Genomic DNA, 15,617 nt, shown 5'->3' with positions numbered 1-15,617 from the left:
TCTACAGTGACATAAGTTATTAACTGATGCCTATTAACCTACCTAAAATAATCAACACCGAGCCATAAATATACATACTAAAACCCATTTTTTATAAAGTTACAAATATATATTGTAGTGTTTGCTACATACATAATGGGAAACTAAGCACAATTGAAACATGTAGAAGAATCATTTGGTGTATGTTCAAGTTAATATTATATAAGTAGACTAGCGGCCCGCCCCGGCTTCGCCCGTGGTACATATGAAAAATAGATGTTGGCCGATTCTCAGACTTACCCGATATGCACAGAAAATTTCATGAGAATCGATCCACCCGTTTCGGAGGAGTATGCAGACTAACATTGTGACACGAGAATTTTATATATAAGATATTATAATGAATTATTTTATACGGAAAATGATTCGAAAGTGCAAATGTCTCTACATCGAGCTGTCTACATTTCTTTCCAACAATAAAACTATATTTTAACAGAGTTCAATAAAACCTAATAAGGATCTGAACGAAAAATGTATCCTATTGTTTATATCAACGATAAATAAAACAAAGAAAAATTATTAATAATAGTTTTGACCCTGAGGACATAGTGAGTTATTAACTTATTACCTACTTACCTACCTATGGAACACAATAATTAACGTCTGATAAAAACGATCATTATGAATGAATAGAAGTAACGAAAACCTTAGTATTGACTAGTAGCGATAAAGATTGAAATCCCGTGTCCCCTTGTGAGGGGGCAGACAGATACATTATACATCTGTTTCACTGAACGATATTCTTTAGGCATGTTTTCAACCTTCTGTTTCCTATCAGACCGAGACATTTCTTTTTCTTATAATAATATAGGAATCTACTTCCCAGGAAAATTTTCCCGATGGAAAAACCCGAGTATAACTTTCTGTTTTGATATCCACTTTCACTGATTACTTCTAAAAAATATAACTTAGTGTAGAGCTTTTTTTGCATAGGTTTAGGTAACAGAACATTTTCATAGAGTCAGTTCATAGAGTTTTATCTACTCGTGAAGAATCTAAAAATAATTACAACGGCAATTAATGAACAAGGAAACATTAGTTTTTATATTCGGTAGTCATAACGAAAAGATTATTAACACAATAGAATGAAATATGGAGACACTAGTAAAAAAAGGGATAAAAATTCATAAGATGTTCTTTAGGATTGATTTATTTCCCAGATAAGCCACTGTAGAGTTGTTATGTTATTTGGATCATTTTTCTAGAATCGAATGATGTAATATCGAGATATACCTATATGTTTAATATTATATGAATATATATGTAGAGCTTGTGAGATTAATAAAATGAAAAAAATGATAGAAAAGACCTTAAAACAGCCCCAACCTTATTCTGTTCCTGTTAATATTTTTGTTTTTCCTAGCCCTGGTGATGTGAAAAGGATTATAACTCTCACCTTTACAAGTATTAAGAATACGTGCTAAAATTATGCAGTATAAAGTGCTTTCGAAATTTCTTTTAACAATCACCGATGTTTATAATATGACCTATTATCGGGTGAAAGTTCTGACAATCGTACCTTTGGGTTTGAATTTATAAACTTAAAGTATCAGTGATAAATTATATAAACATATATCAATTTTTTTGATAAAAATGAAATCTATATAATTCTTACCTATTCTTATGCATATTATATTTTCAACTCCTTAAAATACTCATAATATTACTATGGCTATCCTATTATGAGGGAAAACTATCTATTAAGTAGGTACCTAAAATTAAAAATTCCGTAATTTATAAAAAAAAACTTTTTCTTCTGGGTCATTGTCACAGAACTTCTAAACGGCTGTACCCATTTTGCTCTAGTCACTTGTATTTTTACGTAATATTATAATATTATGTGTAACACCTTCAGCATTGTCACATTGATCATAATAAATAGAAAACATTGGAACCATTTCGATTCGCACAAATACTATAGACCATATATAATTCAGTTCAAATTTATTTTACTTCCGTGAAACGAATTCTAGGACAATGGATGAGGATGAGGAGTGAGTGGCATTTTGTTTAATCGTTTTTACATAATTCTCATGATGTTGTTTAAGAACTCTTTATCAATTTACCTTACTCTAAAAATGTCTTTCTTAATGTTTATGTATGTACATTAGTACTCAGTTGCTATAAACTGATAACAATAATTATAGTTACATACTTTGGTTGTGATGGATAAACAAAAAAGAATATTTTCATATACGTATTTTATTTATTAACCCAGATGAAGCTAGATCAAGCGGCTGGTTACATAAAATTCGTCATAAAAATCGAACTCGAGCAATAGCAAAGAACATCGGTAAACCACAAAATCAAAATCGATAGACCAGAGAAAAAAATTATAGCGGCAAATAAAAAATACCGGTTGGAACTAATTGAAAACATTGAAAGTTAACTTCGCTTTAGGTTATCAACATTATATGGGTAGGTACTGAAATATATATGTTTATCATAATAATGTTTCTTAATGCATATTAGGTAACAGTAAATACGTAATGTTTATTTTTATTTTTCTGGATATTAATTCCTATTGTTTAGTTTAGGTACCTGATAAGAACGTTATGGTAAGGTGAAAATCCTTTCACTACGCGCGCTGTATTATAATATAATTGTAGTAATGTATAAATATATCGAATGAATTTTTCTACATTTATAGATACTAGGTATATCCTTATCAATGACGAATAGTGACCGCACTATTCGTTAACAAAAGTAATAAATCATTATTTAAAAACTTGTTGAACAAAAATAAAAAAATGCTACGATTAGAAAACTTTCGTATTTTTTAAGGAAGTTAAAAAACAACATAGATATAAACCTATATGTAAAGCTGCATAATACATCTCAATTTATAATCTCTGCTAAAAAGAATTGAAGCTTTTAACGATACGTGATCAATATTAAAGCGCTATCAAAACGGGCTTACTTTAAAAGCCAAATAATTATCGCTACTTATATTTCAATAAGACGGATTAATACGTCCAAGTCCGAAGTCGTAACTACCGTGAATTCGTAAGTTAGGTAGTCCTTTTAGTAATTTTTTTATTTTTATTTTCAACCATATGTATTATGTTCTTATTATGTTAGTATAATAAGCTTAGTTTCGACATTCAGTGGTTTTTGTTAAAGTAAATAATATTTTATCATAAGAAAAACAGCAAATGCCTCTCATCTGTTTCACCGATCGGTTTTATTAAGGAGAACTAAGTTTTACTGGTATTATTATCGAAACATGGCATGTTTTGTGTTCTACATGTAGATATAGGTAAAAAAAAAACTATGTAACAGGACACCGTGATCATGACTTCTGATTTATTCATTGATTATCTTCTACTAGTCTTTACATGAAAATTATGATTAATTCCTACTTAATAATATTAGATATAAATGCGAAAGTTTGTGAGGATGGATGGATGGATCACTCAATTACTACTGAACCGATTACAATGAAATTTGGTATGTTAGTAGCTGAAGGCCCAGAATAGGACATATTATGATACTTTTTAGCCAGGAAATCCCACTGGAACGGGAACCATGCGGGATTTTCTTTTAAAACGAAACTGCGGGCGGAAATCTAGTATGATATAAGGGTTAAAATGGCATAATAAGGCATAAAGGGAACTTAGAGTTGCATAATAATTAAAATATATCCGGTTGATATAACTAAGAAACTGAAGTTAAATAGATGATTATGATATCATCATGAGTAAAGTATAGCTCAGAGTTTAACCCATGACATAATTACAGAGTGAAGGAAGTTTTTTTTTAACAACTTATTTTGTTTATTTGCAAAACATCACGTGCTATGCCTTCAATTTTTTATCGAAAGAATGTGGTGTAATTTTCAATACTATTGCGTTCGCTTTTTTCGATGCCAAGTTTATAATAAATTGTAAAACTATTCAGGCTTAAAATATGATTCCTTTATAAATAGATAACGTAAAGTCTTGTATGTTTGTTTAAGTAAGTAATGCAAACTAGTCATGATTCGATCGCCAACAGCAGTGGCCAGAGTGTTACCTTAATCAAACAATCAACAAAATTACATGAATAAGAAGATTAAACATAGATATAAATATTTAAATAAGCGTTTCGATGTGTTCCCAAAACCTCTGTAGAAGAATATTAAAAACCTTTCTTACGAAGATGGTCGAAATTCCCTAAATTTTAAGTTATTGTACTCTTTAATGCCATTCGCATCGCATCCTATTAGATTTGTTACCATTGCCAGAACTTGTATTCAATTTCCACCATATTATTCTTAGACACCTATGATTAATAATTTTCAAAAGAGCTTGAAAAACCCATAATGAGTCAGCAGAATCGTAAAGTCACGAGGAAACTTACACTAAACAATTAATTGAGATTGATTAAGAATACGATTATGGAATGATGAGAATGTGGAATTAAATGTATTCTTATGAAATACGTGATTCGTGTACTGATTGCTTGATAAGTTAATGTAAGGAGACATTACATGATGCACAATTGAAAAATCCCCAAATCTGTTTGAAAATGCATAATACACTAATATTTTTTCCTTGTATAATGCATGTGTAATGTAACTTCTACGAAGCCATTTAAATCTACACATTTCTCTATGAGTATATTGTGCAATAAAACTGTTTACCATTTAAAAGCGAAATCAGAAAGAAAGTGATATAAACACCAACTAACAAACATAATTTGTCACCAACTAAAAAACAACGAATAAATAATTTGTTCATACTTCGTACTGATACGTTTGATATATGTATTAGGTATACAGTTTCTCGATATATAGACAAGATCGGGAAGAGCCAGACTCTATTTTTTTTAATTATTCAAATTTTAAACAGTTCTCATAATCTAGGTGTGGCGAAATTTATTCAAAACTGTTCAGCCGTTCTTGAGTTAAATAACAGGACCTTCTATACATTTATGACATAGCAATATAAATGCAAAAAAATGTATTATCACATTTCAAATGCATCAAATTTTCATCAAAGATTTTCATCGAAATGACCCTTCTTGAAATGACCTAAACCACATGTTCTAATTTTGAACCATAGACTGACATTGACGTAAGTAATAATGTCACATAAATCATCATAGATAATCATAGATGCGGGTGGTGTTCAAGTAACCCACTTTCAAACACTAGCAAGTGACAACGTGCGTTAAGGTTTTCCCATGATTTAACACCATTCTAACACTTTCTCTACAAAAACCCCCGCATTTTTTCGCAACAGACTACTAATATCATCTATGTAGAGAGTACATAGAATTCTAAAGGAGGAAGGAATTCTAGTAAAAAAACTTATGAAGATTTTTTTTATATTTAATCGTGAGTCTTAGAAACCATATATATATATGTGCCTGAGAAATAAATTGTTATTTATAAATTTGTCTCATGAATCATCAACTGTATCAAAATATTAATAAAATAGTATATTTGCTCTCCATCTACAAAAAATCTGATGAAAAAATTATTGAATGATAAAAAAGGAGCAAAACATATTTTTAAACGTCTGTTTTTAGTATTGAAATCTATTATTATGTTCTTAAACAATTTAATAAATATAATTAGTTCTACTTTACATCATCTTTTATAATTATCACTATCTTTGGTGGGTGTTCTTAATAAAATCAGCTCCTCTTTCTGCTATCATAATAACGGGCGCTTGTGTATTGGAAGTAGGCACATTGGGCATAACTGATGCATCTATCACGCGCAAACCTGAAAAACAATTTCAATTTCATTTAGACGAAAAGATTTATATCTAAGGGTCAATTTCGGTAAAAGAATGTAAAACAGAATTAAAAAAACCATAAACATTGAAAATTATAAGCAAATATCCGCATGAATTTCGAATGCAGAGTGCATTGTTAGTGTTTAACAATAACATCTTGATAAGTAAAAGAGAATGCACTTTAACTACATATTGTATAAATGAGGTAAATTAACAGCTGAAAATCAGTAAATTTAGAAATTTAAAGTCCTCAAAATCGGATGTCTTTAAATTGTCTAACATACAAATATAAGTTTTCTTCCATTATGAATGTATAATAGCATCTATTAGTTTACCATCCACGCCATACACTCGTAGTTGCGGATCCACAACTGCCATGCTATCGTTCTTGGCTCCCATCTTGCATGTGCCTACTTGATGATTCTCCGGTTCCGTATACCGCTGGGCAACACATCTGAAGAATTCATCCGTTGGCTGCGTACTATCTCCACATTCTGACGCGTATCCTTCCGTTGGTTTGATACCATACTTTTCGCGAAGGAGCTAAAAGAATAATAGAATATATAAAAGCGCCTAGTAAAAAAAATCTAGAGGTGCTTTAGATTTTGAACAGGCGCTGTATTTTGCATGCAAATAGTTGGATAAGTTAATAGTTTTGTAATTTCTAAATATACTATGATTGATTCAACTTGATATTGTAACATACTTATTTAAGAAAAATATCACGTAAAACACAATTCACAAGATTTTTTTAGCTTTTATTGAAATAGCAACGAGCTAAAAAGTTTTTTAGAAGAAGAAGGCGTATCCTTTTGCTATTTTACAGTCCTTTTAATTGATTAAAATCTAAATATGTATTAACAATTTTATAATTTTCAATAATTTACCGTAGTATTAGCCAATCGGTACGCAATCTTCGAAGCTTCTACAAGAACATTAAGCTCATGTTCTTCATCGAAATAGTTGGGCTGCAATACTGGTTTATCGAATGGGTCGGCTGACCTGAGGGTGAGGTAGCCACGACTGCGAGGCTGAAGAGCTATTGGAGAGATTCTGCAAATATTAATAACTTATTAACATTTAAAAGATTATTCTTAAGACGTTTTTTATCTCAGTTCAGTAAGACGCCTAAGTTACCTACGGCGTTCAATTTATTTTCATACTGCATTACTTCATTACAAAGTTACAACACTTAAGGGCTTGGTCTAGTAGTGCAAACAAATGCATCCTGTCATCCTATATGTAAATAATACAAATGTACTAAGGGAAAGTTGCTCCACTTAATTTTTAAAAATTAAATCATTCGTATGCATAATTTAATATTCGTAATAAGTACCAAAAATGACAATTTGAAACAATTTTCGTGAAAATTACACCGGGTGATGTTTTTTTATCAGTACACAAAATTTGCGAATACTTTCTATTGATATCTTCAACTTCATGTTTATATAACTGATCAACTTTTACAAAGAAATTTGGACGAAATATAAAAAAAAATAAGCTTTCCATACAAAATGCATAACTCTATACATTTTTTTCGACCTAAGTTTCTTAGTGAAAGTTGTTCAGTTTAACTAATAAAACGGATAAACAAATTTTGTATATAATAAAAAAATGTAATGTTTGTGTTAAAAAATTATAAAATAGAAAAATACGCAAATGAAAACAAAAGATATTTATTTCTGACTAGCTTCCGCCCGCGACTCCGTCCGCGCGGATGTCGGTCTTCGCGTCTTCTACAGATTTATTATATTATGTATAATATATAGATTTATATTGATAAACCTAATAAATCTTTTGCTAGCATTCTGATGCTTTATCGGTTGCACTGGATTTATCTCTTTTTTTTTTCAATCGCTTGAATGATATAGGATGGGTCCTTGATGGGCATCGAATGCTGAAGTCTCGAATCAATCAATTCTGACAGTAGGCAATTTATGTAAAATCTTGATAATGGTCCATCATTTTATTTTGCCTAAACGTTACATAATTTTTTATATATTCTATTTTTAACGAATGATTCACTCCAGTCCAAACAGCAAATAAGCAGAAGTCTGCTTATTTGTATTTCAAAAGTGTTATTTTTTGCATTGTATTTCAAATATTATTTTTTTTTATTTTTAACCGCATCTTCCGCATTCATGTCTTTTGCCGGAATTAGACATTTAACTTCTACTGGTCCCATTTTCCCTTTTTGATATGGGAGTGTATAAAGTAAATTTTTTAGATATTTCTCGTTATACTTTTAAAAAGTTATTATTGTCATTTTGCTCATTAGGTAAAGTAATTTCGATATCAATTTTAAGTTTTTTGATACCTGCAATAATAACGTCATAATCGCCTGCACATACTTAACGATTACACCCTGTATACAATCCACCATCCACATTCATAATGTTTTCCTGTCCTCCTCTCCTTTACGCTGTTCACCGATACATTTTAAATGAGTAAATCTGCTACCACTGAAGGATGTTTCATTGTGATCAGCAAATTTTCACCACTGTTTTCGATTATTTTGTTTTTCATTTTTAATCAGCAATTGGGAATCATCAGTTTTGTTTTTTGCAGATTGGTGATGTACCCTTTTTTTTTTTTTTTTTTTTATAGTGGGGAAATCTTCTTAGATACCCCGGCTCCCGGGGATGGAGCCGTGGTTATGTCGGATTTCTACCGACTAAAACCCCACTCTGTTCCATCGCGCTGCTTTGGACGGAACTGCGGGAACGGTTACGACTCTACCGCGTGTCCCGCCCAGCAGATGCCCGTTTCCAGGCCCACCACTAGAACCCCCCTCGCTGGCGGCTGCTGGAACGAAGGCTTACGCCACCAACGCGCAGACAATGGATCTTTCCCCGCTCCATCATCCACGTTCCCCCGAACCCCCGACTCCCAACACCGTCCGGCCGGAGGGTGCACGCCGGAAGTTCCTCCGATGTGTGAAATACACGTCGGGGGACCCTCCGGCGCACTTTTATAGAGATTACCTCGCAGCCCCCACCTCACCAGAGGTGGCGGCCCTCGGTCCGGCCCCACGGACCGGATTACGAGTTGGCAGACGGCCGTTTTGCAGCGGCCGCCGCCCTACACCTCTCTGCAGGAGTCTCCGCGCGTCATCACAATGACGCGTCGGGATCCCGCCCTCCGCTGCACGACGTGGCTTGCTAAACCAGCGAGCCCGCCGCGCCGCGACCTCTGGCCGCCATCCACCGCCGCATAAAAGCCGGCTCCTCTCTGGTCCACAAACAGGACCTCTGCCGTCGGGTCAGTCGAGGCTTTCCAACCCCAACTGCCGTTCAGCGCCACCTTTGCCTAGTGGACACGGGGTCCGCCAAGCCACGACCTCTGGCCGCCATCCCACGCCGCACATAGCGGCCGCTGGGCCACACCTAGCCCTGGCCGTCGGGCCGGTCGAATCTCCCCGACTCTAAACCAGCCGTTCAGCCCCTCGCTGGTCCAATTTCGCTTCACTCAGAGGGCCATAACTCTGAGCTACTGAGCCCCTCCGCCGCGACAAGGCCTGGACCGTTGGGGGGTTGGTGATGTACCCTAACAATACGTCGAAAAGGGAAAGCATCAACGAATTATCGTTTTCGTCCTCTTTTTTTATTCTTCGCGTCTCTGTTACTTGTGTTTGTTTAGTTCTCAACACCCACTGAATTTTCTATGATCTTCCATTACATCTGAGTTTTGATGATGTGATGATAATCCATTCGTTTTAATATTGGTACTTAGAGTTGGTGGACTAAACTAGAAATGGCGGACTAAATTTGTCAGCGCGTCTGTAAGATCAGAATATAAAACCAACATCCTGTATTTAAGTTACAAAATTAATAATCAAACAACATGCCGCTACGTTGAAAATAGTCATTGTCCGAAGAAAAAATTAAAACACCTCGGCATATAATTTTGGAGTAAACAAATCATTTTCCCCGTATGGGGATTTCCCCGGATGAACTTGGGAAGTTCAAGTTCTCAATACAAGTTTATATTATATTTCGTATTTCTCAAACGAAAAATAAACATTTTTGGAACTTCAAACAAAATTATATTATAAGAAAATTTATGAGCTTACTTTAGTTTTAAAGAAATATACATCCCTTTACTGACACCCCGTAAAATAAAGAAATTGTTGCCAATCACCTTTGCAATCTATTTGGTTTCATTAACTTTATGTTCGAAGATAATTTTTTTTCTAGTAGTTACACGCGTATTTTTTTCGTTTATTTTCCATATCGAAATCAAATGTTTAAAAATACGAATATTTGCACAAAACTAAGATAAAAATAATCAATTAACAAAAATATTAAATTTAATGAAGTAGAGCAACTTTCACTTCGGTATGAAGGAAAATCGAGCGTAGAGCACACGTCAGAACGCTCCGGCCCAAGGAGCGCGACTAAAGAAATTCGCTAGGATTTTTCCTAATTATTTTAAATATTTTTTTAATATTTAAAGAATTATCAAAATTAAAAAAAAAAATTTTAAAGGATTAATACTCATTGGTCTTCAACCAACTCGAATAAATTAATGGAAAAAATAACTTTTAGCAGTATTTATCAATAGATTTTGTAAGGCAAAAAATGGGAAATTTAATGAATTTATAACGTTCTAATTAGGAAAATCATAAGTTTTTCGGCAATTGTATTCAGCAGTTTTTAATAATGACTATATAAGGATAATAATGCGCTGATCAGATTGTGTAAATTGTAATCGGTTGCAACGTAGTGAGTGCACAAACTTAGCTCGAAATGTCTTTGGGGGAAAGAGACTTATCTTGAAGGCCTGATTAAGGTAACATAAAGTAACTTTATAAATGTGAAAAAATTCACGCGCATTGCGTATATAACACTAATTGATAAACAAGAAAAAAAAAATCAGTTTATCATTTCATTAGCCGGGAAAAATTTGTCAAATAACTTGTTGAAAACGCAATTTTGCTAGACTGCAGCCTTAAAAAAAAGTAAAAAAGTAAAGTTAAAAAAATTATTATTATTAATTTAAAGTTACAATAATTCTTATTAAACTCATCATCATCAAAATCACGTACGATGAATCTCTGAAGGCGGTTTATGGACCTTACTACTACATATAAACATGTTACACTATAAAGCTAATCTCAATACTATAAATCTAATTAAGAACTAAGAATCGACTGAAGACTTACGTGATATGCCTCCTATTCTTCAAGTCATTCTGATTAGCTACAGATCCATCAGCGCAATGAGCCCTGTACCCATAGAAGAAGTATTGAATATCTGGTTGTCGCCCATGCGCAGGTGCCATAGGAGAATTTATTAAACCAACTCCCTGTAACAAGATAGGAACTTAGGATTGTGTTTACTTCTAAAGCATCATCCAGAAGATAAGGACGTAATCTTCTTATATATAAAAATGAATCGCAAAATGTGTTGGTAAGCGCATAACTCGAGAACGGCTGAACCGATTTCGATAATTCTTTTTTTATTATATTCCTTGAAGTACGAGGATGGTTCTTATGTAGAGAAAACGTAAATATTATGTACCACGGGCGAAGTCGGGGCGGACCGCTAGTTGACAATATAATAAATTCTGCATAGGTCACTAGATTATGTAACAAACTAATCCCTTCCGAAAAATAACACTAACAATAAATTCTCAGCACGCAATTGCTGTAATTTATTGCATAAACTATGAATAAATATGTTTGAAATGTACTTTCAGACAAATTGATACAAATAAGAAACGCCTAGCGAAAATTACTACATTATGTGAAGCTAAGGATTGTTAGAATAATATTAGTGAGAAATAAGAAAGATTGCTTACCTGTGACAATCCAGTAGCAGACAAAGGTCCTTTCCGATCTGCGATATATTCCATGGCAGTTGACCATGTTAATTCAGGAATATCGGGCTCCTTTGTTAATGTGAAGTCAAACGAAGACCCAACGTGGTTAATAAGATTCTGACCGACACCCGGCAAATCTTTTATCACCGGAATATTAAACTTTTCTAACGTTTCCTTGGGACCTATTCCGGATATTAGGAGAATTTGAGGAGAATTGATGGTACCTCCACTTAGAATAGCCTGAAATTATATTCTTATTTATACTTAGATAAAGACAAAGAATAAGCAAATGAATTAAAATACTAAAAACAATGTGATGCATCAATAATTTAATGTGAAAGGTTTCAATCGTCGAAAATAAACAAGTTATCACCTCCTTTCTGACTCCAACAGTCCTTTTTTTACCTCCTTTAATGTATTCTACTGCTATCACTCTATTTGTATCAGGATTCACAATTACTCTGGATACCATGGTTTTAAGACTAACATGCAAGTTTATACGTTTTGAAACTGGACGTAGATAACCACGCGAGGAACTGTATCTTGAGCCGCGACTGGAATATGGTTTTACTATGTTTGATCACTTGAGTTATGTATTAATGAATATCAATAATAATATAAGAACAAAATATAGTTATAGTAGCATCTGTTTTTAAAACATTGGCTGCAAATACTTAATGTGACTTGAACAACTTTTTTATATGTTCCAATTTGGATTGTTTATTGATGAAAGAAAGAAGTAAAATATGGCCTTACTCATTATAAGTCTGCGCGATGGTAAATCCAGTAGCATTTTCTGCATTCAAGTCACTGGTTGGAGAATATCCAAGCTCACCAGCTGCATTGACGACATCTTTCATAAATTGTGGAGTGTATCGGAACTGAAAATGAAATTATTAAAGGAAGAAAAGAATAGTACCTATCCTGAGTTCACAGACGTTAATGATTTGAATATTTATTTTGAATCACATTCAATAAAAAATGATTCCAATACTTTTTGGTAAAACTAAAATCTTTCTTTTTTATCGATAGATAAATGAAAAGTAATAATCTTCTCGTCCTTTTCATATATGTCTATAATATGAATTAAAGTTATTTTTAAAAATAACAATATACAACACACCCTTTGAACAGGTAGTGGTCCATTAACACCATGATATTGAGGCGAGACTACAGTTCCCACTTCTTTATTTCTTTCACTCTTGATGAAATATGGGAACACTTCCTTCCAAGACCAACCTTCAGCGCCGTTCGCTGCCCAACTGTCGTAATCCTCTGCATGACCTCGCATATACATCATACCATTTATAACTGACGTACCACCTAAAGAATATAATAAATTTATTACATATTAACAACTCTAAAAATCAAAGGCGTCGCGGCTTTTATGATTTTCTTGGAAGAATATTTCATGCATAATTCCTTACTCGTATGATCTTGAAATTGGTAGTTCTCCAAATTAACTCCTCGTTATTTTTATTTCTTGTTTTGAGAAGGAAGTTTAATGAAAATATTATGGAAGTATTTTTTCTTTAATCATAAAACACGAGAAATCCAAATCCTTCTAAATTCTTCACTTCTTAAGAAAACTATGAATCATGATGATCTTACCCAGCATTTTGCCCCTCGGCCAATAGCACTTGCCCCCTTTAGCCAGACACGCTTTGCTCTGTGGTTCGGTGTAATAGATCCAATCAGTCTCAGGACGACCCCAATAAGCTCCGAACCAACTCGGTACTGCTGAAGGAACAGGTTCGTCACCACCCGCTTCTATCAGAAGAACCTAAAATTTGCGAGATATTAAGATAAGACGATATACTTACCTGTACCATAAACCATTAATAAAAAAAATATAAATATGGCAGGAAAGTCCATACAATTGTGATAATATTTTTTTATTCGTACAATCATAGCTTACCTGGCTATAAATAATAACTACTTTAGAGCATACTAAAAAAATATAATACCTACCTTCCACATTGGATTTTCTGACAGTCTAGAAGCAACAACCGAGCCGGCTGTTCCACCTCCAATAACCACGAAGTCATAACTTTTATACAAGTGGGTTCTATCCTTGACGCGATCACAAGGGTCAGCGAGGTCACAGCTTCGATTCACATAGGTTTCCAATATACTCATAAACAAAATGAACGAGCTGCCACAGGATGGCAACATGGAGGGCCCATAGTCGCGTATTGGGCATAAGCACGTCTAAAATGAGTAATATAATATTGAAGAAATAATTATTTTCATTCTTTTTTTTCTATTACGTATGTTAATCTTATAGAACAAAAACCATTAACAAAGGTTATAATATAATACACTAGCCCCGCCCGTTGTACATATTTCGCAATAAAAAGTAGCCTATGTTCTTTCTCAGGGTCTAAAGATTATCTGTGCCAAATTTCATCAAAATCGGTACTGTAGTTTATGAGCCTATTCATTACAAACAAACAAACAAACAAAGTTTTCAAGTTAATGTAGATAGTGCATGCACGAACAGGACTTCCCTGTATATTATCTGCATATCTCATCGTCGTCTATGTTTGTCCTAATACACATAGAAGTGAGAAAATAAATTGAAGGTGATTAAGGGAGTATACCTATAATATAAGCTACAAGTTTTAACAAATTATTACAATTATTTACAAATTTGAACATATGAAACCTAAAAATTTTTAGCGGCACCAAAAAATTTATAACTTCAAGATTTGACTCTTCGTAAAGAGATTAAATTTTATTTCTCCTATCGTCGAATTCCCTTAATTTAGCTAACATAATCTAAACTATTTCATTTTTGTACTAAAACGTTAAAATTTTATGATTTCGATAAGCATTATTATCACATTTCGTTACAGCTTTAATCGAATTCGTTGATAAAATAACTTACAGCAGTATTTGGCATCATCCTTGATTTCTGAAAAGAAATAAAGAGAAACCATTATTTATGAGGATGGGGAATATTTTCCCTACTGAGACATTTCAACTGATGTTCATTACTTAAACGGCCTGTTAAAGAGTGCATTGAAATTTAATTTAGCAGAATATTAACTTACAGATACAGATTTATAAACTAAGCAGATTATTACTTACATAGAAAATATACTTATGAATTATTTTAAATAATGAATGCAGATATATCACGCGAGACCACCGCTAACATCCTCGACGCCGCACTGCGAAAATCTTCACAAACATTATATTTATACGTCTCGACATGTATTATCTGAACTATGATTTGCATACGCAAAGTCATGATCCATGGTGATCTTTTTGAAAGATTAAATAAAGAAGTTCAGATATCCGCTAACCGCAAAATACCTGATAATTTTAATCATTAAACATTATTTACAATCCTAGTAGGATCTGCTTGTTGCCATGTAGGTACGTACATAATATTATGAATGAATGTAATATAACTATAGCTTTCCGCCCGCGGCTTCGTCCGCGATTTCCAAGAAAAATCCGCATAGTTCCCGTTCCCGTGAAATCTCCGGGATGAACCCTACCCTATGTGTTGCTATAGAAGCATACTGTTAATATGTTATAGAATTTTATTAAAATTTCTAAATGAACATTACTTTTTTAAATCCTGTATTATGATTACATTCAAATGTAATCATTTCAATTTTGATCATAATCAATTTTCCATATCGAACCATTAAAAATTGTTTCAATTTTTTATTTCCTTTTGTGTAAAACTGGCTCTTTGTATGTATCTCGATAAGACTGTAGGTGTGAAGTAGAACACTTGAAAAGAGATCAGATAGTTATGTTTTTTTTTATTTTAGCTGATAGACAAGGGTCTTAGCTTTCCTTTTTATAAGAAGTTTTATGGAGATTAGGTAGTATTTTGTTATTATTTTTTCCATTATTACAAATGAATTTTTTTAAGAGAGATAAATAAAATATTCCTCACGACAAATCAGGTTCCGTTTAATTTAAGTATTTTTATACTTATATATTTTATTTCTTTTAAATACTGAACCCAAATCCTATCGACAAATATATTTAAATAAATGTGCACTA

General features: G+C 33.1%; 1 protein-coding gene across 1 annotated transcript; it reads right to left on the bottom strand.

Moving 5' to 3' along the window:
- Positions 1–5,528: 5,528 nt before the first annotated feature.
- LOC149899132 (glucose dehydrogenase [FAD, quinone]-like) lies at positions 5,529–14,496 on the bottom strand. Its single transcript, XM_090114618.1, has 11 exons — positions 14,479–14,496; positions 13,560–13,799; positions 13,200–13,371; positions 12,712–12,911; positions 12,345–12,469; positions 11,962–12,142; positions 11,568–11,828; positions 10,930–11,072; positions 6,653–6,818; positions 6,101–6,308; positions 5,529–5,752 (listed from the first exon to the last, which is right to left on the bottom strand). Exons 1-11 carry the CDS (start codon positions 14,494–14,496, stop codon positions 5,634–5,636), a joined length of 1,833 nt encoding a protein of 610 aa, XP_089970744.1. The 3' UTR covers positions 5,529–5,633.
- Between the last annotated feature and the right edge of the window lie 1,121 nt (positions 14,497–15,617).

The sequence above is a fragment of the Colias eurytheme genome, chromosome 21 (genome assembly GCF_061535395.1).
Source record: "Colias eurytheme isolate Ceu_HAF_F1 chromosome 21, ilColEury1 Martin Lab GWU primary, whole genome shotgun sequence".
Classification (NCBI taxonomy): domain Eukaryota; kingdom Metazoa; phylum Arthropoda; class Insecta; order Lepidoptera; family Pieridae; genus Colias; species Colias eurytheme.
Note: the sequence above shows the minus strand (reverse complement) of the source record. Positions and strands in the feature narration are given on the sequence as shown.